General features: G+C 36.4%; 1 protein-coding gene across 1 annotated transcript in view; it reads left to right on the forward strand.

The window, feature by feature from the left end:
• The first annotated feature begins 566 nt into the window (after positions 1-566).
• Positions 567-27,016, forward strand: part of xrn2 (5'-3' exoribonuclease 2) — a 29,379-nt gene continuing 2,929 nt past the window's right edge. Inside the window, exons 1-29 of the mRNA XM_059512095.1 lie at positions 567-785; positions 1,722-1,849; positions 1,929-2,040; positions 2,602-2,713; positions 2,843-2,901; positions 3,081-3,170; positions 3,263-3,335; positions 3,557-3,607; positions 4,318-4,475; positions 4,560-4,634; positions 5,144-5,277; positions 5,362-5,419; positions 5,572-5,679; positions 5,816-5,860; positions 6,278-6,415; positions 6,980-7,021; positions 7,166-7,260; positions 8,960-9,095; positions 11,783-11,890; positions 12,026-12,115; positions 14,607-14,679; positions 14,776-14,859; positions 14,991-15,088; positions 15,383-15,462; positions 15,614-15,670; positions 17,083-17,151; positions 17,250-17,378; positions 18,469-18,629; positions 22,886-22,928. Coding sequence (XP_059368078.1) covers positions 711-785; positions 1,722-1,849; positions 1,929-2,040; positions 2,602-2,713; positions 2,843-2,901; positions 3,081-3,170; positions 3,263-3,335; positions 3,557-3,607; positions 4,318-4,475; positions 4,560-4,634; positions 5,144-5,277; positions 5,362-5,419; positions 5,572-5,679; positions 5,816-5,860; positions 6,278-6,415; positions 6,980-7,021; positions 7,166-7,260; positions 8,960-9,095; positions 11,783-11,890; positions 12,026-12,115; positions 14,607-14,679; positions 14,776-14,859; positions 14,991-15,088; positions 15,383-15,462; positions 15,614-15,670; positions 17,083-17,151; positions 17,250-17,378; positions 18,469-18,629; positions 22,886-22,928 — 2,681 coding nt within the window. The 5' untranslated portion in view covers positions 567-710. The remainder of the gene's footprint in view (positions 786-1,721; positions 1,850-1,928; positions 2,041-2,601; positions 2,714-2,842; positions 2,902-3,080; positions 3,171-3,262; positions 3,336-3,556; positions 3,608-4,317; positions 4,476-4,559; positions 4,635-5,143; positions 5,278-5,361; positions 5,420-5,571; positions 5,680-5,815; positions 5,861-6,277; positions 6,416-6,979; positions 7,022-7,165; positions 7,261-8,959; positions 9,096-11,782; positions 11,891-12,025; positions 12,116-14,606; positions 14,680-14,775; positions 14,860-14,990; positions 15,089-15,382; positions 15,463-15,613; positions 15,671-17,082; positions 17,152-17,249; positions 17,379-18,468; positions 18,630-22,885; positions 22,929-27,016) is intronic.

Genomic DNA, 27,016 nt, shown 5'->3' on the forward strand with positions numbered 1-27,016 from the left:
CGAAATCAGCTGAATACTTCAAGTGTCCATAGATTGTCATGATGTTAATTTGCATTGGAAAGGATCTACATAAATCTTCCACTGTGTAGTGAAAGAAATGCAATTAAAACACATAAACCTTTATTCACTGACACGAAATTCTGGTTATATTATGGTTAAAATGTTACACACCTACAATTACTCTAATAGTCTTAATATTATTATTTATTTATTTATTATAATTTTTTTTCAAAATGTGCTTAAGGACAACATTTAGTTAAAACCGTAATTGTATTCAACATTTGTTTGAAGTTTAATTTCAAAATAAAATAAAAAATTTCAAGTTTGAAAACTAGCCTAGTGTAATATAAAAAAAATCTAAAATGACGAAAAGCCATTATTATTAATAGGCTTATCATAATTTATAATAGCATGGTTAATAAGAAATATCAAGTCTCACTTTTCATTATCTTATAATTATTTATTTATTTTTAATTCACACCTTGTTGTAACTAGCAGTTGATTTGGAGGCGAAATTCGCTTTTTATCCAGCGCAGGGCGCGTGTAACGTCACTTCCTGATAACCCGGAAGTCACTCACAGTGTACTGGTATAAATAAACTGCGTGTGCGCTGTTTGGTAGCTGTCTTCATCCTGCTGCGTGTTCCGCTGTTTTTAAACCGTTTTTAAAGTAGCACTTTCGTTCAGAAGTGCTGTATTTTTTAACGGGAGATGGGAGTCCCCGCGTTTTTCCGCTGGTTGAGTCGGAAGTATCCGTCAATAATAGTACACTGTCTTGAGGAGAAGGTGAGAAACACTAGCATCTCATCGACTGTTTAATTAAATGCGTAATGAGTAATTTAGTTATGTTCATGTTGGTTGTAATCAAATGAGGTTTACGTTTCTGGCTCTCAGCTGTAATTTTACGCTTTATTACAGGTTATATGTGTGTGTTTCAGTCCACGTGGTTTAATTGTAGTCGATGTTTTGATTGAATACACGTTTACTCGCGAATGTATTAGAGACGCTTAAAAATTAGAGACGCGAATGTATGGTTGTGTCCCAAACACCTTTGAAGGCTATTACCTAGACCGCATTTTTAGGGTACCTACATGTATAAGACCGCTCGAAAAATCAACCAATCACAGAGAATTATGCAAATTTCCAGCCAATTGTAAGGAGGAAGGTGGTTCAAGTACCTAATCAGTAATATTTCGCTTCAAAACGCAGCTGTAATGCATTGTAACTTAAGTAGTTTGACAGTTTACTTTGGTTTTAAGACTGCAATGTCCAAAACGTATATCACTTTTTTTTTTTTTTTTTGCTATCTTTTTATGTTTCCCTGGCAGGATCACAAAACCAGTCATAAGGTCCAAAATTCTGAAAGCTGGATAGATAAGCTTTCCATTGATGTTTGGTTTGTTAGGATCGGACAATATGTGGCAGAGATACACTATTTGGAAATCATAATATTGAGAAAATCGTCTTTAAAACTGTCCAAATTAAGTTCTTAGCAATTCATATTACTAAGCAAAAAATACGTTTTACAGTAGGACATTTAGAAAATATCTGTATGGAAAATTATCTGAATATTCTAATGATTTTTGTCATGAAAGAAAAATCCATAATTTTGACCCATACAATGTATTTTTGGCTATTGCCACAAATATACCCGTGCTGCTTAAGACTTAGGTCTTGTGGTTCAGGGTCATATACATGAAAATAATCACAATTTCTTCTCAGGCCAAGGAGTACAATGGCATTACAATCCCAGTTGATACAAGCAAACCCAATCCAAATGAAGTGGAGTTTGACAACCTGTATCTAGACATGAATGGAATTATTCACCCGTGCACACATCCAGAGGACAAGTGAGAATTTTTCATTAATGCATTTATTCAAAATGTTCTTTAAGTGACTTTATTAAAACATTATTTGAACTCTTTGCAGGCCAGCACCTAAAAATGAAGATGAAATGATGGTTGCCATTTTCGAATATATTGACCGTCTCTTTAACATCGTTCGCCCGAGACGGGTTCTGTACATGGCAATTGATGGTGTGGTATGTATCCTCCTTTATAACATTTCTATTAGGCCTGTTTGAGACTGGATGCATGTTGAGCTTTCAGTATTTCTGCTTAATCTCTTACAGAAAATTGTAATTTCTGAGTCAATAAATTCGATATTTCATTTAATAATATTCTTAAATTCAGGAGTTAGCTACTTGGGGATTATTACAATTGATTATTACAAACAAACAAATATTTCTATATATTTTTATTAAATGTTATAAGTCTCTTTTAACTAGTTGGACATGTATGTTTATAACATAACTCCATATGGAGTTCATAAAAGTTTGCTGAAAGATAATAGAAAACATAAAAGCTGGCATGGCAAAACAAAGCTAATGAGATCGATGAAAAGTATTAGTACATGGTTTAGCAATTTGTTTGAACTCTGGTTTCCAAAACTAAAGGCAGCCTGATTGATAAAGACTCAAGTACTGTACATAAAATGGCCATCGATAATCTCTCTAATACACTTATATCAGTACATTCATGCAGTTGACTGTTTCCGTAACCATTTCTTGTGCTCCTCATCTGTGTTCTTGAATTGTTTGTAGGCTCCTCGTGCCAAAATGAACCAGCAGCGCTCAAGACGCTTCCGGGCATCTAAAGAAGGAGTGGAGCTTGTAGAGGAGAAAAATAAAATGAGGGAAGAAGTTATTCAGAGAGGTGAGAGATGTTGCACTTCTTGAACCAACACATCTAATAATGTTTAAGTTGCACGTTAACACTAAATGTTGATTTGGTGTTTGTGCACATGTTCTGGTTTAGCAGCCTGATAGATGTTTCTCTTTTTAGGTGGTTACCTGCCACCCGAGGAAATAAAAGAGCGTTTTGACAGTAACTGTATCACCCCTGTAAGTGTTCATATATTTTGGGTGGTTTAATGAAGTTATGCATCTTCTGATTATGTTCAGGCCAAACGTCATCTACATTTTCTCCACTTTGTTTCCTTGTTCATAATTTAAGGACGGCAGGAAATCTTAGTCTGTGTTTTTGTCAGATGTAATGAGTAGTTTTCTTGTTTTGTGTTTAGGGGACTGAATTCATGGATAATTTGGCCAAATGTTTGCGATATTACGTCGCAGACAGACTGACCAATGACCCTGGATGGCACAATATCACAGTAGGTCATACGACTCCTCAAATCAGCTGTAACATTTGGTGTTTTTGTTCTGCTGTGGGATGTAATCAATAAATAAATACTTTGTCCTGCAGATTTTCTTGTCAGATGCCAGTGTTCCCGGAGAAGGAGAGCATAAAATTATGGATTTCATCAGGAGACAGAGAGGTAGAGCTGATAATTAGGGTTATGGTCTTGTTGTTAAAGTCTTCTGAAATATTGATTTGATTTGTTGTGATTTATTTATTGAAGACTTTTCCTTTTCTTTTGTGTTGAATGATTAACTTCAAACATTTTCTAAAAATGCTGAAGACTAATAATGTCTGAAATGCGACTAGCAAAGGTTTTCATTGGTCTAATGTCTGATTTGGGTCATTTTTCTTTTCCAGGTCAGCCAAATCATGACCCAAACACACATCACTGTCTCTGTGGAGCTGATGGTAAAGTGTTTTACTTTTTAAAGTTTTAAAATGTTGAAATTAGCTGCGTATTTTAGACTTTAGTGAACAGAACTCTGAAAGTGTAAACAGGAAATTGAATTTGATCCTACATACTTTTTTTACAGGTTGTTAGTAGTCTTATTTATGAACTTTAATTTATTGGTGCATTATTTTTGTTTATAATTTTGAATTTGACTAATGTCCTAATGCCCTAAACACTTTCAGATTGTTTCACAAATAATTAAACCCCTGTTCAACTTTTCTTATTCAGTAGCTGTTTCACTTGAAGATATATCAATACTATAGTAAATTTGGCATAACTTAAGTTTCATGATGACTTTAAGCTACACACAACATAATTTTGTTCACTGATTGAGAGGGAGTTTTTAAATCCGTCTGGTTTTATTAGTATGTATAAGGGGATCTGATGCACAACATTATTCCTGTAAGTGAATGAATGAGGAAACATGTTGCATTTGATTAGTCTGGAGAGGAGATGCTTCAAAACATCCATCTTACTGAAAGCTTATGCTATTTACATTAATGAAGAACATTAGCTGCATGTTTATGTAACATAAGCGTTCATCTTTTTGTACCTCCTAGAGTCACCATTCTCTAAAACTTTGCTGGCTGAAAAGTATTATGAACTGCCCATTTTAAAACAACAATTCAGTTCAGTGAACCTTATACATTTATTTTATTTTTTTCAGCCGATTTGATCATGTTGGGTTTGGCGACACATGAACCCAACTTTACCATTATAAGAGAAGAGTTTAAACCCAACAAACCCAGACCCTGCGCCCTGTGTGGTCAGATGGGCCACGAGATCAAAGATTGTCAGGGGCTGGCCCGAGAAAAACAGGGCGAGGTAATTGACTCATCCTCTCCTTCCATCAACCCTGAGCATCATATCAACTCTATTTAAGAACTTGTATTGTGTTTTCTCTCTCAGCATGATGAATTTGCAGACACAGTTCCGGTATCAGAACAGGAGTTCATATTCATCCGACTGTCTGTGTTACGAGAGGTTTGTTTGCTCCACTTTAAAGAAATGGTTTACTCAAAAATGGAAAAATTGCTGAAAATTTACTTCAGCTTGAGGCCGTCCAATATAAAGATGTTTGTTTTTCAGATTTGGAGAAATTTAGCATATCACTTGCTCACCAAATGATCCTCTGCAGTCTTTGTGGATTATTGTGATGGTTTTTATCAGCTGTTTGGGCTCGCATTCTGATGGCACCCATTCACTACAACACTCCAAGTGTTGTCATGCTAAATTTCTCCAAATCTATTCCCATGAAGAAACAAACTCATTGTTGAATGGCCAGTTGTCAAAATTTTCAGCAAATTTGAAAGTTATGCTTTTAACGTAGTATAATTGTGTCTGATTATTGGTAGTTTAAACTAGATTATTTTATAAGAAAAATGTGATGTTTGCATGTGCACAATTTGCTGCCACAAAACCTGGGAAATGTGTATTTGTTTTAAAATGTTTTGGATAACCATATTGCTAGTAAAGTTTTCTTCTCATCTCAGTATCTGGAGAAGGAGTTAACAATGGCCAGCCTGCCCTTCCCGTTCAACTTCGAGCGGAGTGTGGACGACTGGGTGTTCATGTGTTTCTTTGTGGGAAATGACTTCTTGCCCCACTTACCATCTCTCGAGATCAGGTACACTTACAGAAGCTGCTTTATTTAGTTTGTGGTTTCCGTGTGCTCTACTGTGAGTTCTGACTCTCATCTGTCTTCAAACAGAGAGGGCGCCATCGATCGTCTGGTGGGCATCTACAAAGATGTTGTGCATAAGACCGGGGTGAATATTTCAGTGTCTATATGCTGTATTCTTGAAGTCGACATAAAATGTTTTTTTTTTGTTGATTATATTCAATGACGTGACTTGATTTAACCGTACGAAATTGATTGAAGAGAGAAATGTATAAATAAGCTGTTTTTCTCTTTCTCTAGGGCTACTTAACAGAAAACGGCTTTGTCAATCTCGAGCGTGTCGAGCTTATTATGCAAGCCGTAGGGGTGGCAGAGGACAACATCTTCAAAAAGCGCAAATACGACGATGTGAGACCACACAATAGATGTTGTTTGCTGTCAACACTGCACAGCAGAGGGCTTGTGACCTCTGACTCTTCACGCCGATGATTGATACAGAAATGTGCACTTCATTGGACTCATCATGGCCTTTTATTTCTTGCAGGAGAGTTTTAAACGGAGAATGAAGGAAAAGAAAAAACGAATGAAAGTGAGTGAAAAATGTGTTTTTTGGAAGCAATTAAATGTGAAGAGGGTTTACAATTATTCCTTTTGAAACGTTAACGCATCTACAGTTTCTTTGAAAGACGGTGAGTTGAATTCATTCACAAGGTCGTTTCATTTAGCTGACAGTGGCTGAATGGTTTGCATCTTGACCCTGCAATAAAAAAATCATGCATTCACTCACAATGAATGTGCATTTATATCATGCAAATAACACATTTTTATGGCGGTGAATTAGTAGGACTGGATGGTAGAGCAGAGTAACTTTTTTTTTTTTTGCACAAAGATTTGTAAATCAAATTTTAACGTATGAACCAATTTAACAAATGTTCCTTTCATTACTGTAAATCTAAAGTCTGCGGAAGTATCTAAATCATGAACACGTGACTTGCCCTCTTTGCAGGCGGACAAGGGTCCATCATTTGTCCCTGGAGGCCAGTTTTCCCCTCAGGCTCTGGGCGGCAGAGACAGACCCATAGCAGTGCAGAACGCCAGACAAACTGCATATGAAATGAGGATGCAGGGAAATCAGCGCAATCAGGTCTGTCTTTGTGATTTGTGAATCTGAACCACAGTAAATCAACTCGAGTGCTAAGAAAACCCCTCAAATTATGGTTTAATAAAATTTATTATGGCTAATAAACAGAAATGTTTCTTAAGCAGCAAATCAGCATATTAGAATGATTTCAGAAGATCATGTGACACTGAAGACTGGAGTAATGATGCTGAAAATTCAGCTTTGCATTACCGAGGTTCATTATTAAATATATTCAAATAAAAAAGGTTTTTCATTAAATTGTAGTAATTTCTCAATACTGTATTTTGATCAAATGTAGCCTTGGTGAGCTAAAGAGACTTCACAAACATTAAAGTTTTTGCAGACCTCAGAATCTTGGGGGATAAATAGGTTTTATCGTTGTGTTTTTGCAGTGAAATCCTACATTATTGTTAAAATCACACTTTGCGGATAACTTGAATGGGATCTTTACTGGAAGACCTGGACTGCTGTACTGCATAAAAGCTTTTGAATTCGTCCTGAGTTTCATGCTCATTTGGTCATCTTGGTTGAACATTTGGTCAAGTCAGCTGTTTCTGTACTTTTCAGGATGCAGCTCAGTCCTTGAGAGCCATGATGAGAAATGGGAAGGCATGTATCTTTTTTTTTCTTACTCCTGCTCTCCTGTAAAATGTGTATACATGTTTTAAATGGTTTATGCTTTAACAGTATCTGCGATTTTCGAATGACTCATTAATTTGAAGTTTATAACAATGTTTCTGTGCTTCCTTTCAGAGTCCTGCTGGAGCCAGTAATGACATGGATAATCGTGGTGTGAAACGTAAAGCTGAGGACAGTGACAGTGAACCAGAACCAGAAGATAATGTCAGGTAATAACAGCAAAACACTAGAAATGGGCCACAATGCGGAGTCGTTGTCCAGTAGCTGACTAGACACAATTATTTTTTGGAAACTTAAAAAATTAATAAGGTTTCACTGATGAAAGCATTATCTAAAATTTTACTTGGAATGAGTAATTCATTTGTTAGTGTTTATTCATCTTTTTTTTTTTTTTAACCTTGAGGATAATAATAATAATAAAAAAGTACTACCATTCATTGTTGGTTCATATTAGCCCAGGTCCATTAAATATTGTTTAATTTCAAAATTACCATTTAATGAAGCTTAATCAATGCTGTAGGTTTACTTTTCATTGTTAAATGTAGTTTAACTAATTGAACCTCATTGTAAAGAATAACTGATGTTACCACAGAGCATTGAATTAAAATAGAAATAGTCCAGATTTCTAGCATGCATCTCGAGACTTAAGCATTTTTTTTTTAATTCATGTTAACAAACGGAACCTTATTGTAAAAGATTATTATTATAAATGTATTCCACTTTTTATTATTCTTTAGAGTAAAAATAGCATACATCTTGAGATTGTAATTTGTTACGTTGCTCTTGGTTTTTGTTTTTGAAGTTTATTAAATGCTTTAGTTAACCAACTGCATGAGATTTTATTTACATGTTTATTCATATTAAACTGAAATATGTGGTAAAGTGCTATGATGCTTTTTATTTTATTTTTATTCTTTGGAACATTGCATCTACTTGGAAGTAGTCTTGCATGCGCCTCAAGACTTTTGCAATCTGTTTTGAAACGATGTGTATCATATGCAAAAGCCCCATATACCTTTCCAATTGTGGTCTGGTGAGTCTCATACTAGCTTAATTATACCAGCCTTCCTTAAGGCCACTAATCAATAAGGAAATCCACAAACTAGGGCTGTCAAATTGTTTTTAGAATTTTGAATATTCATTGAATTTAAAATAAAAATCCACATTCGAAATGAAAAAAAAACGTTGCTTTGGAATTTTAGGTGTGCGTCAGCCTGTCTTATCAGTGGAGCATGAAATGCTACAATGATGTAAGTGTCATTGCATTAATGCTTTTGTTAGCCTTTGTGGCCTCTGGAGAGAAGCCAAAAAAAAAATTTTCCCCTAACTGAAATGATGCCTTTTTAAATTTGATTATGATTTGAATATTGATTGGGAAAAAAAATTGAATTTAGTTTAACCATTTTGACAGCCCTACCACAAACTAGAGGTTTTTTTATTTTTTTTATTTTTTTTTTTGCCTACACGCATCCATGTGAATCCTGCAAGAGTCTTTGAACTGATGCATCTCTGTCACAGGTGATTAATACAGCAAATGTTTCCGTCATTAGCTTTCCAACGCGGTCTAAATCAATTGGTATTCATGGAGGTTTTCCGTGTCCCATGTGGGACACTGTAGAGGTTACACTAGACAGATGCAGCTCATCCTTGATTATGTGAGCTGCATTTCCAGAGCATGTCAAAACATCTAGACCAGTGCTAAGGTGGAAAACAAGTTTCCGTCGCCTCTTAATGGAGCCCGTCAAAGTGGGAATTTCTCATAGGCATGCATATGCATATAAGTGAACCCGCTTGGGTTTGGCACAGGAGAGCTTGGTCTCGTTTTAATGAATTCAGGCCCGTCTTTGGAGAAAATGACAAACTGAGAGGTGTATGTATCTGTGACTGTGTTATAAATTTGTTTTGCAGGTTATGGGAGGAGGGCTGGAAACAGCGTTACTACAAAACCAAATTTGACGTGGATGCGACGGATGATGAGTTTCGAAAGAAAGTGGTGAAGTCGTACGTGGAGGGCCTGTGCTGGGTGCTCAGGTATTACTATCAGGTAAATCACTGGTACACACACCAAGCTTCATTAGATCAATTGTGTTTCATGATGTCTTCAGTTAATTGGGTTTCCCACAGTGTTGTTTTAGTGCCACGGAGATACTAAAAGTTTTATTAATATTTAACAGTTCATAAAACTTAATAAATTAAGTTTTAATTTTAAAGTTGTAGTAATTTGGTTGTCTTTGTTTTGTTTTTATACATAGTTAACTTATTTTAATCTAAGTGTGTGTAAAAAAAAAAAAAAAAAAAAAACTGATTTCAGATCATGATAAATGCTGTTCTTCAAACAATGTACATGGTGTCAATAAAATGAATGCGTACACTAATTTATTTTTATATTCAAGCATTTAACATGCAGTTTTAACTTATTATAGCAGGTAAGAGGCACATTTACGCCTGTGTATAAAAATAGAATTTGCACAGCATAGAATTTAAGTTTTAGTTGTTAATGACCTAATAATGAATGTAATTGGTCAAAATGATCCATCAATTTATTCACTCATTTGTGGTTTTGCCAATTTGAAATGCTCGCTTTGAGAATATAAAAAATAAGTTTACTAACTAGTAGATAATGAAATTTGTTCTGTTTTGTTGCTGTTTATTTGATCAAAAATCCAGTACAATAGGAATATTGTGAAGTGTTATTTATACTTTGAATAAAATGTTTAAAAGAATAGCGTTTATCTGGAATTGAATCAGTTCAATGCATCTTTGGTGAATAAAAAAAACTTCCTACGTTGGTTTTCTTTCACAGTTGCTAAAGCCTTGGGCCTTAACCAGATTGATTCACAGTCAGTTCGTGTTGTGATGTGCAGCCTAAAGCCAGCATGGATATTACACACTTTTGTTTTGATCAAAATCACACTAACTTCTTACCTTATATTTCAACTCCTTTTGAATTACGAGTCTGAAATGAACAGTCTTCACATCCCGTTTTAAAGCAGATCCATCAAATGGTCTAGAATCTCCTTCGCTGCTTCTGTTTGTTCACCAGCTCGAGGATCAAACCGCTTTGTGCTGTGTTTGCGCTGCTCTTTGAGCCGGTTAGTGTTATCTAGTTGAGTTTTAATGCAGGGTCTTGATCTTTAGCTTGAAATTCAGTCATTAGAGCTCTGTTCTCTCCAGCAGATCTCCGGTTGATTAGAGTTCTGTGTGCAGGGATTTGTCCGCAGTAATTGGAGCTCTATATATATATATATATATATGTATGCACAGCCTGCACTCACTCCATGTGCTCGGCGGACGAGAGCCGTCCCACGGGAACCACTGAACAGATTCATTATGGAGTCTCACTGCTGTGTGAGACATGTTTGCTCCCTTCTGCCACATATTCGCTGATTTGCGCGCGCGCACACACACACACACACGCACACACACACACACACAGACACACAGACGGTGCCAAATGGTAGATGAGAGGAGGCATTACTGCAAAGTGTGTTCAGGGGCAGATCTCTACATGGCTTTTATTTACCCACATTAGGGTGTCTTTTTTTCATTTGAGGGGTCATGAGTATAATTTCTATTGTGCCGGTTTCTTGCATCTTTTTGCCACTTGACTGAATGGCAATTTAAATACGGGAAATTAATAGATTGATTGACTCTATAAAGGAAGCAGAAAGTTGCCACCACCTGCCGTACCAAAGAGATGCATTCTCACTCATATATTTGAGCCAATAAATCTTTAATCTATATATATATATATATATATATATATATATATATATATATATATATATATATATATGTATATGTGTGTATATATATTATATACGTGTGTTATGCAAAATTATTATTTATGGGCTTTTTACCCATAGTAGTAGTCATAGATTGAGTACATTTATAAATATTCAGTAAATGCAAGATATTGCTAGAAAGGCTTATCTTTTGAAATGTATCAGTATATAGTAATAAAATATATTACCCTGCAATTATATTTAATGTATACATGATGCATTCAACTTTAACTGCATACAGTACTTATATCAAGTGTTGTGTAATATAAAAAAATATTAAGTGATTAATGCGCCCATATTCTCACAAAATCTATGTATTTATAAACCATATTTCCCTACATATGATGTTGACAGAATGTAAAATGCCACACTGGGACTTTATGGGCAACTTTGCGTGAAGAAAGAATCGTTGGATCTTGAATCTTTTGATTTCAGGAGTAACTGTAAAGTGCCATTTCAAAGAATTGATTTTCAACTCCCAACCGTAGGAAAAGAAATCCAGATACAGGCATCCATTTACAAATTTCCTATTTTCTTTCTTAATGCATTTTCCCTGCTTGATTTTTGGATCAGTTTTTTTGGGGCTTACACCTTTTTAAATCTACTTAACAATTCTGGTGACCTTAACCGTAATAGACATGGACTAAATCCAGAAATTGTGGTCTTTTAATAGTTTGTGTCTTTTGTTGAGGCTCTCTCTTAAACTGTCTGGTCTAAATGCCCTCTGGAGTGTTAATTGAGCGGTAGGTTTGTAGGTTTGACGGTGTATCAAGGTCTCCCATTGAAAGTGTAAGTGTGACAGGCTAATGGAAGAGGTCTTAAGAATGACTTTGATTGAAGGTCTTTCCAAAAATCGAGCGTTTCTGATTAAAGTTACTGAAGATGTATTTAACTTGTCTTTGTGTGGTACGACGGATGTCTCTAAGTGTCTGTTTTTATGTCACAGGGCTGCGCGTCCTGGAAGTGGTATTTTCCCTTTCATTATGCTCCATTTGCCTCCGACTTCAAAGACATCAAGGGCATGTTCAGCGATTTCGAGAAAGGGACCAAACCGGTAATTTAAAACGCATGGCAGCACTGAGCCAAAACAAATAGTGCAGAAGAGTTTGTGTGTCAGTGCGTTGTTCTTGTATTGCTGATGTGTGTTGACTGTTGATTTAACTCAGTCATCATATTTCCTCATTTGTAGTTCAAACCTCTGGAGCAGCTCATGGGTGTATTTCCTGCTGCCAGTGGAAACTTCCTGCCACAAACATGGAGAGCTCTGATGACAAACCCAGTGAGTGACCGATTTACCTCTGACCGCTGCTTTTTAAAGAAACACTCCACTGTTTTTTGAAATGGGGCTTATTCACATTATTTCCTACATTTAGATAGGTGGGCAAATGCATTTTTGTGTCAGTGCATGCATTGTTTTAGTTTGACTGGGTCGGCCTTAGCTTAGCACAATGAATGGAATCCTTTGTTGCCAGCTAGCATGGCCTGAGTAAAAGTGATCAAAAAAATAAAAAAAAACCCACCTAATTACTTCTTGTGGCCTGCGTATTCACAACGAGTACAAATAGCGATCCAGATTAACACTAGGCGATTTCCTAGGCAGATATTGACTTGGGACTATATTATGGGGAAGCACAGGCGAAGCACTGCTACTTAGGCGAAGCACTGCTACTTCGGCGCAGAGATATCACGCAACACATGAAATCCCACGAATTCCGTCAACATAGCGGCATGCAACGCGTAAAAAAAACAGAAGAAGAACATACCGGCGTGACCTGCATGGAGTGTCTTCACTTTTGGATGATTTATTTTGAGAAATTACAGCAAACATGGTTATTACCTGCATAGCAAAAGGTTGTGAGAACAAGCAAAGGACATACACGAATGTAATGTTTCACAGAATTCCACCTAATGTGGAACTGAGAAATAAATGGCTAGCAGCTCTGGAGATCTGTAGTTCAACGCCTCTCAACAAAATAAAGCAGTATCGTGTTTGCGAAGAACATTTTGCACCAGAGGACTACTTTGAAAACACAGGAAGAACAAAGTGCACATGCAAGTTGTCTTTTATTTCTCTTCCTATATAACCTATATTGCCTGTGAAAACATCAACTCTATGTGAATACAGCTATAATATGGGTCGATCTATACATGCGTCATGATTAAAATAATCACTTACTCTGTGGACAGCTGTCCATTTGGTCCAGTCGGCGTGGGGCGTTTTTTCCAGTTCACTTTGTCACACCGGAAAAAAAATCGAGTACTGTAGAATGGATCAGCGCCGTGAAATCCTCTGTAGATGTGACACAACTTCGGGCACGCTCATCTTGATCTAACGTGTTGAGCCGGGTCATCAATGGCAAAAACATGTCCCACTCTCTACAGCATAGACACTCTATTTCCGTCGGCATAGATTGGCATATTCCCCCACATTCACACCACCAGTTCATATTGGCTCTCATCACGAGCGATCGCAACCTCCTCCTCCTGTCGTTCTATTTCCAAAGCACGCAGCTCGTCTTCTGTAAACTCTGGTTCAAATAGGTATGGTTCTGGTTCTTGACTGTCCTGAGAAGTCACCCTCTTCGTCTCTCTCAAAATCAGCCATGTTCATCGCCATTCGTGTACTGTAAGGAAAATAGCCAGGCAGCTACTATTCACGCCGGTATGTTGACGGAAGTCGTGGGATTTCATGTGTTGCGTGATATCTCTGCGCCGAAGTAGCAGTGCTTCGCCTAAGCAGCAGTGCTTCGCCTGTGCTTCCCCATAATATAGTCCCAAGTCAATATCTGCCTAGGAAATCGCCTAGTGTTAATCTGGATCGCTATTTGTACTCGTTGTGAATACGCAGGCCACAAGAAGTAATTAGGTGGGTTTTTTAAATTTTTTTGATCACTTTTACTCCGGCCATGCTAGCTGGCAACAAAGGATTCCATTCATTGTGCTAAGCTAAGCTAACGCCGACCCAGTCAAACTAAAACAATGCATGCACTGACACAAAAATGCATTTGCCCACCTATCTAAATGTAGGAAATAATGTGAATAAGCCCTATTTCAAAAAACGGTGGAGTGTTCCTTTAAGTGATACAGAATGCAGAGCTACATTTGATTTCTGTAATTTTGAGAATTTAATTAGGTCATAAAAAATGCCTTTTCTTTTAAATACCCAATCATCAGATTTATTAGGAGCCAAGCACCTCTAGTATCCATCGGTTTTCTTATTTCAGATTGTGTTCCTTCCATTATTTTTAGTTGTATATTAATTTATAGCTGTCATTAAATGTGCAAGACAAGCAATTTAAATTCTTTTCTTTTTTTCTGAATGCAATTTGAAATTTGCATTTAAGAACAATTTGAATTCAATTTTACGAATAAATATTATTCCTTTTGTTTTATTTAACTTTTTAATTTTATGATTTTTTTTTTTTTTTTTTTTTCTTCAACTTTATTTATTTTTTTTATATTTTGGACTTTTCTGGCATTCTGTTTTGATATAAATTTTTATTTTATATTTGTCTTTTTTTTTTTTTTTTTTTTTATATAAAAAAATTTCATTCGTCCTTGTTTTTTATTTATTTTATTGTGGGGGTTTTTTTTTTGATCGTTTATTTTAGAAAAAGATTATTATTGTTGGTTTATTTATATATATATATATAAACATACTGCTCCATAATTGTGCGCAGTAGGACCAGGGACATGTCTGAATGTAAATGGCATGAATTTGAAGATTCCTAACCCTTTTTTTTTTTTTTTTTTAAATCTGTCTTTAACAGGAATCGTCAATCATTGATTTCTACCCTGATGACTTTGCCATTGATTTGAATGGGAAGAAGTACGCCTGGCAGGGTCAGCATTAAACTTTGAGCTTCACCGTCTGATCAGGAGGAGGGAATACTGTATTATGCTTTCTGTCATTGTCATTTGCTCATCTCCTCTCAACAGGTGTTGCTTTATTGCCGTTTGTCGACGAGCGGAGGTTACGAGCAGCATTAGCAGACGTCTACCCTGATTTGTCCCCAGAGGAGGGTGAGGCACAGTAGAAATACTGACCAATCATGTTGCATTGTTTTTTCATAAATAAAAAAAATTGTTTGTGCTTAAGTATAAAGTATCTTTAATGTTGTAATCTGACCGTACTATCCTATGGTTGTTTTCAGTGAGAAGGAACAGTCTAGGAAGTGATGTTGTGTTTGTGGGGAAGTCCCACCCCCTTTGTGATTTCATCCGGGAACTCTACCTTGCAGAATCTCATGAGGTACTGATCTTCCTCTTATTACAAAAACAAGATCATTTACATAAAACTCTATTTTTTCAGTTTTTGTCATTAGTAATTTGTGAATGAAAATTAGAAATGTTGCCGTTACATCTAACTGAAATTAGTTTTTTCATCTTTATATTAATTAAAATTTCTATGCAAGTTTATAAGGGGGTGTGTGTGTGTATGTAATATTTCTAAAATGAAAAATTATATAAATCAATTTAAAGATAATCTAAAGTGTTATCAATAATCCATAGTCTGAAGTTTAATGTCCCAACCCTCTCTCTCAAGGAAACTGAGATCCCTGCAGAACTTTGCCATGGAATCCAAGGTATATTAAATCTAGATGAAGACCCTATTCTACCAGATAAGTAAGGGACAACACAATTATCTTTTTTTTTTTCTTTTGGGTTTTTTTAATGCTTTTTCGTGTTTTGTCATTACCTGGGTGATGTCTGTTGAGGCACTTGAAACTAAAGCCTCACAAATCCTGTGAAACACCACCCTTTTTGTTTTTCACAGACCAGTGGAGTCGCCGATCCCAACACTGAGAGACATCAGCAGCAACAGTGCTATTGGGTAAGAGTTGGTTTTAAACATCAATCTCAAAGTGGCCAATTATCATCTGATTCATAGGACTGATGATCAGTGCAGGTCTCAACATTACCGCTTGTCCGGGACAAGTGGATTTTGTGAAGGGGCAAGTGAAAGAGAATTTTACTTCCCCAAACGGACAAGGTATTACCTTATTACCTTGTTAATACGTTAACTAATTCCGGTTAATGTATTGACAGTATCAAGGTCACGTTAGTTGAGGCTCATGCAGCCTGTCTGACTCACGGAGAAATCAACGCAACAGCACACAAAGATAAAAACATGAACAAACATACTGCGGTAGAAAAAATATATAAATATTCTATATAATATATGCAACATCACATGAGCAGGAGTGATGTTTTCCCGACTTTCAGTTCGATTGCAAATGTGATATTGATTTTATACAGCTTTAGTTAAACAAGTAATATTAGCTGACTTACATTTTAGACACATTATGGATAGTTTTTGTTGCTTTTCAAACTAAAATAGTTCTAAGCAAAGCCACAGAAGAACAGTAGCGCATCTGCGAGCAACACACAACAGTCTTTTGTTACTAAATGAATCATTTTTTAACGAGTCAATGATTCAGCGAGCCATTTAGAAAAACGGTTACTTGCTTCATTTATTGAATGAATCAGCCGTTTGAACGAATCGACTGAATCAATGATTCACTCATTAAGATTAATTTCATATTTAAAAGTGTCATTGCATTTTTCCAACATTTCATATTGTTGATTACTGATTAGTATCAGCCGTATAGTGTCTTATTATTCTAACTTAATGTATTGATCACATGTAAGAATTCAATGTAAATGTATTGATCACATGTAAGAATTCAATGTAAATAGAGACGAGTACATTTAATCAGTCTAGGAAAATATTGTCCTTCATAAAGTTAAAGTGTGACCGCAATCAATTTAAGCCAAATATCTAATAAAAAAGTAATACCTGATAGAGCACTGATGAGACTGCTTCAGAATAAATTATATTTTTATATAGTAGGTAACTTCTTTTTTTTTTTTTTTTTTTTTTTACTCTGTCAAGTGAATGGTTGATTTACTTGTCCGAAGGACAAGCTCATGTCTAAGCTTAATATCGAGCCCTGAGTGTATATACATCTATATTCCTTTTGAATTGCTATTTTCATTTGGCTTATTAGTTTGTGTATCAGTCATTTGAGCTTTATGAGCTACTAAAGGACTCGTCTATCAGGCATTGAAACATTGGCCTTGTCCTGCTGATATTTACTGGCTCCTCTTTAAGGCATGAAACCCTGATTTGTTCGACAAAAACTTTAGATGAAGTCTGGTTTAATGCCATCCGCTTGAATGAGATGTATCCAGGCATTGCACTTAAATGTTTATAATTAAATGCTGATGTTTTCTGGTTGGCAGAATCCAATTCAAGGATCCGCAGTATGATGATTGTTTTGTGTTCAAGGCTGTTATCCTACCAGGGGCAAAGTAAGTATTAAGACCTTTTGAATACGCGCATGAAAGCAAGATTGAATGGACTTTTTAGTGATGTTTAATATTTTATGTATTACAATTTCTCACTTCAGGATCCCTGACAAGGTTCTTAAACCGGGTGATTGGGAGCAGGGTAACCGCGGCCCATGGAGACCTCAACTGGGATTCAACCCAAACCGCCAACAAGCCCATCTGGACCAATCAGGTTTCAGAAAGCTGAAGTAAGTGATTAAAAATCCCACCCAATCCATCAGTTTCTTTGGTTGAGTTCTTGCATTTAATGCTTTTAAGTGGTATTGAGTAAGAAGAAACCAAATTAGCACATTAGTTGGGATAAAACTGGCTAATTTAACATCTGGTGAATTCAGGCTTCATTGATGGGAGATGAATTATGCATGGTGTTTAGAGATGTATGCAAATGATGCCCACCAAAGACTTAATTTCTTAATGAAAGCTGTTTATTGGGTTTGATTTGGATGGTGCAGACAGGTGTTCTGGGACTTCAGATAGTTCTGTGATCTCTAATTTGTAATCTTTATTTCATTAAGAATTTGTTTAAATATTTCGCCTATTAGGGATATTTTAGTAGTTTAGATTATCAACCTTTTCCAACCCAAAACAATGTAATTTTATTTATATTTTTTATTTTAATTTTAGTAATTGTGCTTTTGTTTGGCCTGTATTTCTATTAAAGTAGTAAAACTTGAACCTTTGTTATTTTATTATCATCAGTGATTATACTAATGTAGTTTCTGGATTATTTAATTTAAACTCTATAAAAATTATATACTATAAAAAATATATATTAAAATATATATATTTTGTGTGTATGCAGGTGTTTGTTTTTATTTTAGTAGCTCAACTTTAAATTATTTTGTTTCAAGTAGTTGCAATGTCAGCATTTCTCACTGAATTTCATTCCAGGTAATGTTAATTGAATAAGAAGTTATTCATCTAACACTTTTTTTTTTTATATATATATATATATATATATATGAGTTTTTTATTTTAGCTTTATTTCAATTTCCAAAGTTTTTAATACTTTAATTTTACTTGCTGATAATAACTAAACCCCCAAGAAATCTATTTCCTAGACAGTCAACCAATTCTGGGACAATCTGACCAACTATGGACCAGAAATATAAAAAGAAACAAGCCATGAAATTTTAATGTATTTAGGATTAAATTGTATACGAACAAGGTTTTATTTTTGAAAACCTCAAGACCTCCAGAGGCTAAAAACCCTGATTCTTAATGTGTATATAAACTTCCATCTTCTGTTAATGCTAATGTTTTCTCTCTTTTTTTCAGTCATTATGTGGACAGAAATCAAGGGCGGGGTCTGTATGGCGCCAGCCCATCTTTTGGGGCTCAGCATAGGGGAGGTCATTACAGCAATGCCCCGCCCCCCAGAAACTATCACCAAGGAAACTACCGTCCACCCCAAAGAGACCGTTACCCTCAAACCCAGTGTGAGTTTTACACTTTCCAAGAGTGGGACTGTGTCTGGTTGGCAATCGTCTTTTAATTGTTTAAAAAAAAAATCAAATGTAAAAAATGTATGCAAGTGATTTTTCCAAAATTATGTACAAAAGGATTGCAAAATGACAAAAGTGTGTGTACTGCATGTCCCAATAATCATTTGGATCCTAATAGCAGCATGAGCATACCATATTTTTAATTTTTTTTTTTAATATCCAGCAAAAGTACCTTTACTATGACATCCAGTTCCTCATACCAATGTTTTGGTCATATAGTCCAGTGTCTTCGAGAATGTTCTCGTGTCTAAGCAGTGTTTAATACAGTAATTTGGTGACACTGTGGGACAGGAGTCGCTCTTAACGTGGACAGTGAGCTTCAGTCCTCCTCAGTGTCTCTGTCGGCCCCGTGAGTGGCTCCCATCTCCTGTGCTGCTCTCCTCCGCCGTCACTTTGATGTGGTAATTTGCAAGTTGATGAATAATCGCATCTGTGGGCAAATGGAAGCCGCCCTGCTGCCACTTGATGCAAATAGAGGTTTGGGGTTTTTGCTGATCACTGCTGCTCTTCACTGGCCTGTGCAATGAGGCCCTCAAGCAAAACCCTCCAGTTACACGTACAGCACGCTAACCGCCCTGCATGCCATTCATGCTTCTATGAATAAGGCAATCAGAGTAAATATTCATCTTTTTATTTATATATATATATTTTTTTTGCTTTCAATTCTTGAGCTGATCTGATATTTGAATATAGTTTTGTATAATATATGTATATCTATATCAGCTCCTTTGTTAGTGAATTTTAATAGTGACTTGATGTCAGTTTTTGGGTAAACCATTATTTAGTTGATCCAAATTTATCATTTTCTTCTGTTACACAATGTTCCAAGCTGCTCTTTTTTCCGGTATGATTAACATGGGTGGTGATTTGATACCATACTCAAAAAAATTTCTTTTTTTATATAAATTACTACTATTATTCAGCAATGATTCATTCATTTTAACAAAAGGTATTTAAAAACATTAATGTAACAAAAGATTTCCATTTCATATTAATGCTGTTCTTTTTAACTTTCTATTCAACAAAGAATAATGGGGGGGGGGGGGGAGTGTATCACAAAAAATTAGTTTAAGTGCCATTACAACTATGTTAGTGCTGATTTCCTTTTTTCTTTTTTTTCCTTTCTGTGATTACTGACTTAGTAATTTACAGTTTTTATGCAGCTCTTTTTGGTCCTCCTTGTTGCTCAACAGCCCATTTTGCTTTCATTGAAAAGAGCAGCATGAAAATATTCCTAAATATCTCCTTTTGTGTTCCACCAAAAAAAGGGAGATTTCGCTTCGCTGCGATTTTTAACTTCTTTAACACTTTCATCAGTCACGTCATTGCATTGATAAGCTCATGAGGTTTTCTCAGACCGCTCTGCTGGTGCTGCTTCTCTCTAGAGAAGTGAGTCTGTGTGCCAGTGACCAAATCCTCGTTAACTTTTCCCAGCTCGCTGTCTTTCTCCCTCTGCCTCCTGTGGTGTCGGCTCAATGCGGAGTTCCCGTGACATGCCGAAGTCTTTTGTTAACCCTAATCAAAACAGCTGGTGCTAAAGGACCAACTTGTGTATTACAGTCCTGGGGTCTTCAATCTATGGATATTGATAAGCTGTATTGTAGAGGTTCATTACTGGCTCATTACAGAGATCAGGGTCCATTTGTGTGTATGTCTGCGCTCTGGGACGATGTAATCCCTGTTAAATTAATGTGAAAACCGTTTACTGTTGTGTTTTTAATGCGTAATCCTATTTGGGCTTTGTCAACTGGCTTTACCTTCCCAACATTCAGTGTGTGGACTGCGGTTGGTGTTTGTTGAGAGCAGGATGAATTGGCTGTAATTTCGTCTTTCGTTTGACTGGTTGTGAGATGAGCCGGGATGAATTGGTGTTTGATAATGGAGGTGTAAGTGGGTGGTCCGGCCTCTTTCTCTCTCTCTCTCAGGTCATTAGATCTCATACTGGATTTTTAAAGGTGTTTATTGGTTGTCAAATTAAAAATGTCTAGGATGTCTGACAGCAACTGTTGAGTCTGTACAAGCACTGGAAGAGCGTTAGTAAAGGAGTAGCTCACCCAAAAATATAAACTGTTACTCCCCCTCAGACCATTGAAGATGTTACGTTTTTCTTCATGGGAACAGATTTGGAGAAATGTACGTAGCCTTGCATTTTGCTCCTCAATGGATCCTTTGCAGTGAATGGGAACCATCAGAATGAGTCCAAACAGCTGATAAAAACATCACAATCCACACCACCATCAGTTAACATCTTGTGGAGTGAAAAGCTGCATATTTGTAAAAGAATAAATAAAATAAAGAATAAAACCTATTTATTAACCTGATGATTTTTTCATCATCTGATAAAGAAACGCTTTACACCTTGGATAACCTGAGGTTGAACTATGCATTTAATGAACTTTAATGCACTTTTAGGAAAAGCAAATACAAACTGTACAACAGTCACATTTAAAATTTGACTGTAGAGTACTTCCATAAACTTCATTGAGTTTATTTGTCTGATTTTTTTCATGAGCACATAGAGCTGTGAACTGAATGCAACCTCTCTGAATTTTCTTTTTTTATATAAACTAAGCATTAGTCTGTTAAATTGGGTGCATGCAACGGTCTTCATTTCAAATATTATTTCAAGTTTAAATTAAAGATTTTTGTCCTGTTTTCTTGCTCGAAGAATGACTTTTTGAACTTGCAAGAAATAAAATGGCTTTTAAAGCCCTGTGCACAAAGAAATCCTTTTATAAGTGCGTTACTGTAAATGCAGTTGTTTTTTTTATTATTATGATGATGATTTTTCTGTGTTAAAGCTCTTCGCACTGACCCTAGGTCATTCTTTTTAAAGCCATAAAATCCCTTTTAGCTTCCAAACAGGGAAATTATTTTGGTTTCTTTCCATTGTTACTCCACCTTCAAGCCTACATTTGTATATGACAGCTTTTTCTTTTGGGCTGAAGTTCTTGTCTTTGTCCCGCTCTTTCTTTCTCTCACTCTCTCACTCACTCACTCACTCACACAAACACACACACACTCATCTCTGCTCCTGCCCTATAAAACAAACCGCTCGGAGCCCCACAGCTGGTGATCACCTTGGCAACAGCGGATCAGGAAAGAAGCCGCTTGCTACTTTTAAGTCTGTCTTTGTGAAGGACCTGCAGCGCTGGAACTAGAGCACTTGAGCTCGCCGCAGCGTCGGCTGATGAATGCTTATTTCATTTAGCACGGGAAGAAATGCAAATGTGCCACTTTTGACGGCTCACCTTCCCCCCTCCCAAACACTAAATCCTGTTCATATTACTGAACAACACAATTCACTTCATCTCTCAAACTGTTTTCGCTTAAATTGAAAGCTGATACAAATTAGGTTAATTAATTCTATCTCATTTATTTAGCGTTGAGACCTTTTACCCCGCTGTAGCCTGGTCTTTGGCTGTGGTGGTTGTTGTTTTGCTGCTTAATGTTAAAGAATGATTACAAAATGTATTTTATAGAACACATCCCACTCAGCAGTGCTTCATGTAGCATTTGAAATATTATCTTTAGACACCTGTAGCAGCTCTTCAGAAAATCATTGTCGTTTTAGAATCAAGGTTCTGCATTAAACCAAACAAATGAATTGAATTTTTTTTTTTTTTTTTTTTTTATCACATTCCTTGAGTGGTGCTTGCCTATCCAAAACTTGCTGTTAAAATGCTAGGGCTTTAGGGGAGGATGCCAGTGTCTTCCTAATGTTTTTTTTTTTTCAGTGCCTCTAGGTGGTTGTTTTTAATGTTCTTTAGAACTTTTTGGTATTCTAGTGGTTACTAGGGTGTTACTAGGGTGTTGGCCGAGTGTTTCAAATAGGTTTTGCTTATTTCTAGGATATATTTTTGTTTGTTTTAGTTGCGAGGGTATGCTAGGTATGCTAATTATTTTTTTTTATTTTTTTTAATCTCCTGGGTGAGGAGGACATCTTCAGTGTAAATAGCTGGGAAGATATTTTTCAAGTTTTTCTTGAGAAAAGAGTTTTGGGAGTTATAATTTTCAGTGCATGGATTTTATTTGTTTTATCCTCAACCCATTTTTAAGTCACTTAAATATCTGAGAGGAATCTTAAGTCTGACCTTTAAGAAAAGTCACACCTCTCCTCTAGACACAATTTGAGGAATCTTTAAGTAAATGCCACTAATACAATTAATTGCCTGTTTTCCTCTTCACAGATTCCCGACCAGCTCCAATGAATGACGCTGCACCGTATCCCAGGTAAGATGTTTTCTCTGTACCCATTGTCACGTATGTTTGGTCCAGAAGGTTACGGTGCAGCTGTGACAGTACATTTCCAGCTTGTCTGGATTGTCTCTACAAGCATACCAGGGCTGAAATGAGTATTCATCGGTTAACAGGTTTTTTTTTTTTTTAATAGTCAATGACAATAATGCTGTTGTTGAATAGTCATTTAATCTCATGTTCCTTAATGTAAGGTCCTGCAATAACACTGTTTGACAATTGGGGCACTGTAGCGCAAAACTGTAATTCAGCCCTCCCACATGCAGTCTAATAGAAGTTATGCAAAACTGAACCAGAAGAGTGTGGACAATTTTTTTATTTTTTTTTTTGTTCTTTCAACTAGAAACAGAAAATGTGGTCATGTGCAAACGTCCTTATATACTTAAGGCACAGGTTTTTTTTTTTTCATTTCTCGGTTGGGGGTAAAAAAAATCCTTTATACGCAAACAGCACTTTACTGTTAGCGAACATCCTGACGCTGGCTGGGAGTGGCATTTAGATAGAAAAATATGCTGCACACTTTCCTCTAAATAACAAAATACATACACCACAAACATGTCAGTGGTGAGAAAACTGCAGTTTCAGCATCGGATGATAGCGATGCGGTCTTGTTTGCTCTGCAATCTTCTCTCCAGTAAACTTATGTTTATAACTTATGCAATACAGTCGTGGGCAAAAGTTTTGAGAATTACATAAATATTAGTTTTCAAAAAGTTTGCTGCTAAACTGCTTTTAGATCTTTGTTTCAGTTGTTTCTGTGATGTACTGAAATATTACAAGCACTTCATACGTTTCAAAGGCTTTTATCGACAATTACATGACATTTATGCAAAGAGTCAGTATTTGCAGTGTTGGCCCTTCTTTTTCAGGACCTCTGCAATTCGACTGGGCATGCTCTCAATCAACTTCTGGGCCAAATCCTGACTGATAGCAACCCATTCTTTCATAATCACTTCTTGGAGTTTGTCAGAATTAGTGGGTTTTTGTTTGTCCACCCGCCTCTTGAGGATTGACCACAAGTTCTCAATGGGATTAAGATCTGGGGAGTTTCCAGGCCATGGACCCAAAATTTCAACATTCTGGTCCCCGAGCCACTTAGTTATCACTTTTGCCTTATGGCACGGTGCTCCATCGTGCTGGAAAATGCATTGTTCTTCACCAAACTGTTGTTGGATTGTTGGAAGAAGTTGCTGTTGGAGGGTGTTTTGGTACCATTCTTTATTCATGGCTGTGTTTTTGGGCAGAATTGTGAGTGAGCCCACTCCCTTGGATGAGAAGCAACCCCACACATGAATGGTGTCAGGATGCTTTACTGTTGGCATGACACAGGACTGGTAGCGCTCACCTTTTCTTCTCCGGACAAGCCTTTTTCCAGATGCCCCAAACAATCGGAAAGGGGCTTCATCGGACAATATGACTTTGCCCCAGTCCTCAGCAGTCCATTCACTATACTTTCTGCAGAAGATCAATCTGTCCCTGATGTTTTTTTTGGAGAGATGTGGCTTCTTTGCTGCCCTTCTTGACACCAGGACATCTTTCAGAAGTCTTCGCCTCACTGTGCGTGCAGATGTGCTCACACCTGCCTGCTGCCATTCCTGAGCAAGCTCTGCACTGGTGGCACTCCGATCTCGCAGCTGAATCCTCTTTAGGAGACGATCCTGGCGCTTGCTGGACTTTCTTGGACGCCCTGAAGCCTTCTTTACAAGAATTGAACCTCTTTCCTTGAAGTTCTTGATGATCCTATAAATTGATTTAGGTGCAATCTTAATAGCCACAATATCCTTGCCTGTGAAGCCATTTTTATGCAACGCAATGATGGCTGCACGCATTTCTTTGCAGGTCACCATGGTTAACAATGGAAGAACAATGATTTCAAGCATCACCCTCCTTTTAACATGTCAAGTCTGCCATTCTAACCCAATCAGCCTGACATAATGATCTCCAGCCTTGTGCTCGTCAACATTCTCACCTGAGTTAACAAGACGATTACTGAAATGATCTCAGCAGGTCCTTTAATGACAGCAATGAAATGCAGTGGAAAGGTTTTTTTGGGATTAAGTTAATTTTCATGGCAAAGGACTATGCAATTCATCTGATCACTCTTCATAACATTCTGGAGTATATGCAAATTGCTATTATAAAAACTTAAGCAGCAACTTTTCCAATATTTATGTAATTCTCAACTTTTGGCCACGACTGTATATTTCTGCTGTTCCAAAGTGCCACCTACTGGCAGAGAACTAATTTGCATTTTCAGTAAGCTGTCATCTGTTTTTGTTCAGACCAGGGCGAAAACTGACCCTTTTTTTTTAATCGGTTGTAAATTTGAACCGGTGGATTGATAAGAAGCTAATATGCCTCTAAATATCTAAACCATTAAGACGGCAAGATATGTAAAAAAAAAAAAAAAAAAATATTTAAAGGCTGAAATGTGAAGTTTATTTGTGAAAACCTGTATCTGAACTTGAAAGACCATAGACATTACAGCTCATTTTTTATTTTAGTCTTATAATACCTTTTAAAGGACTAGTTCACTTCCAGAACAAACAATTTGCAGATAATGTAATCTCCATATTATGGACTATGGTGCCCGCGAGTTAGAACTTTCAAAATGCAGGTGGACACTATAGTAGTATGAAAGTGACTACTGGTATTATGTTGTTCCATGATATGCATTTTGCTATACTGTGGATACAATTATATATTCACAAATTCAAATGTTGCATTTAGGGCTGGGCGATTTATGTCGAATACAAGCGATAATATCGGAATAATTTTGACGATGTACAATTTGAATATATCGGGAATATCGTAATATTTCAAATTCAAGCATACTTTCCCAAAAGAACGCACCGAATGACTAAAAAAGGAACCTGTAACTGCTGACTGCTCTACGCCCCTCTACTACGAGAGCTTTAATGATAGCGGTTGCCAGATAACAAGAGTTTAAATCTCCCAATCAGAGCTCCACTGTTACAAGGATACATTTTCTGCCCGGTGTTTGCTTATTTTAAGCAATCTGGCAACCATGCGCACGTGCTCACTCCTCATTGCGGAAGAGCTGCTGACGATAATCTGAAAACACTAACAAGCTGGAATTGAGCGATCTAATGAAAGCGTCGTTCAGCCGGTCTGTGTTCTGTCGTTAGATCTCAACTGTATTGTTTGCGTTTGTGATCGCAAAATAAATTTACTTACTCGACCGCTGATGTTTGAATAGAGAAACATAGGCTATGGCCATTTGGAATTACTATTGGGGAATTTCACTGATATATTTACCAGTTTCCATAATATAGACACAGAGAATGCAAAAGTCTTTGGTATTCATTTATATATATTTATATATAAGAAATAGATATGTGCTTCAGCAACTAGCTCCCCATCTAAGAGGGTTTTTAGTGTCAGTAGGAACATAGTTTCATGCCACAGAGCTTCTCTTAAAACCGCAGACAGTTGACAGACTTGTGTTCTTAGCTTAAAAACTTGTTAAAAAAATTAAAATAAAATACTTATCCCAGTGGCATAGTTTAAATTGTGAATTGCATGCACTAAAAAGTTGACAGAATGCACTTTCTGTAACTGTTACTTAATTTGCACTGCTTCAGTTACATATAGGCCTACATGTATTCATTTAATAAAAAGCAGTAAGTGATCTCTTGGTCTAGATTTTTTAACTGCTTAAATTAGCTGTTTAATCTAAATGTTTTTTTTTTTTAATGGGCAAAAGAAAAATCATGTTTAATTATTTAAATGCAAATGCAAACATATCGAGATATATATCGAATATCGTAAAAAATTTGACTATCGAGATTTTTTTTTTTTTTTTCGTATATCGCCCAGCCCTAGTTGCATTTGTATAGTTGTTTTGTTCAATTTGGTACGCTTTGTAAATTAACACATGATGATAAAGAGTCGAGGCTGAACGTTTTTATCGTCTGTGTGCAACGCTGTACTTCACAGGCATTAGTAATCAAACACATAGAGCATAGTAACAGACCAAACTAATAGAGCGCAAATCGCCGACTGAGGGATTGTGTATAGTCAGCAGTTATTTTGCAAAAACT

This window comes from Carassius carassius, chromosome 27 (assembly GCF_963082965.1).
Source record: "Carassius carassius chromosome 27, fCarCar2.1, whole genome shotgun sequence".
In the NCBI taxonomy this organism is placed as follows: Eukaryota; Metazoa; Chordata; class Actinopteri; order Cypriniformes; family Cyprinidae; genus Carassius; species Carassius carassius.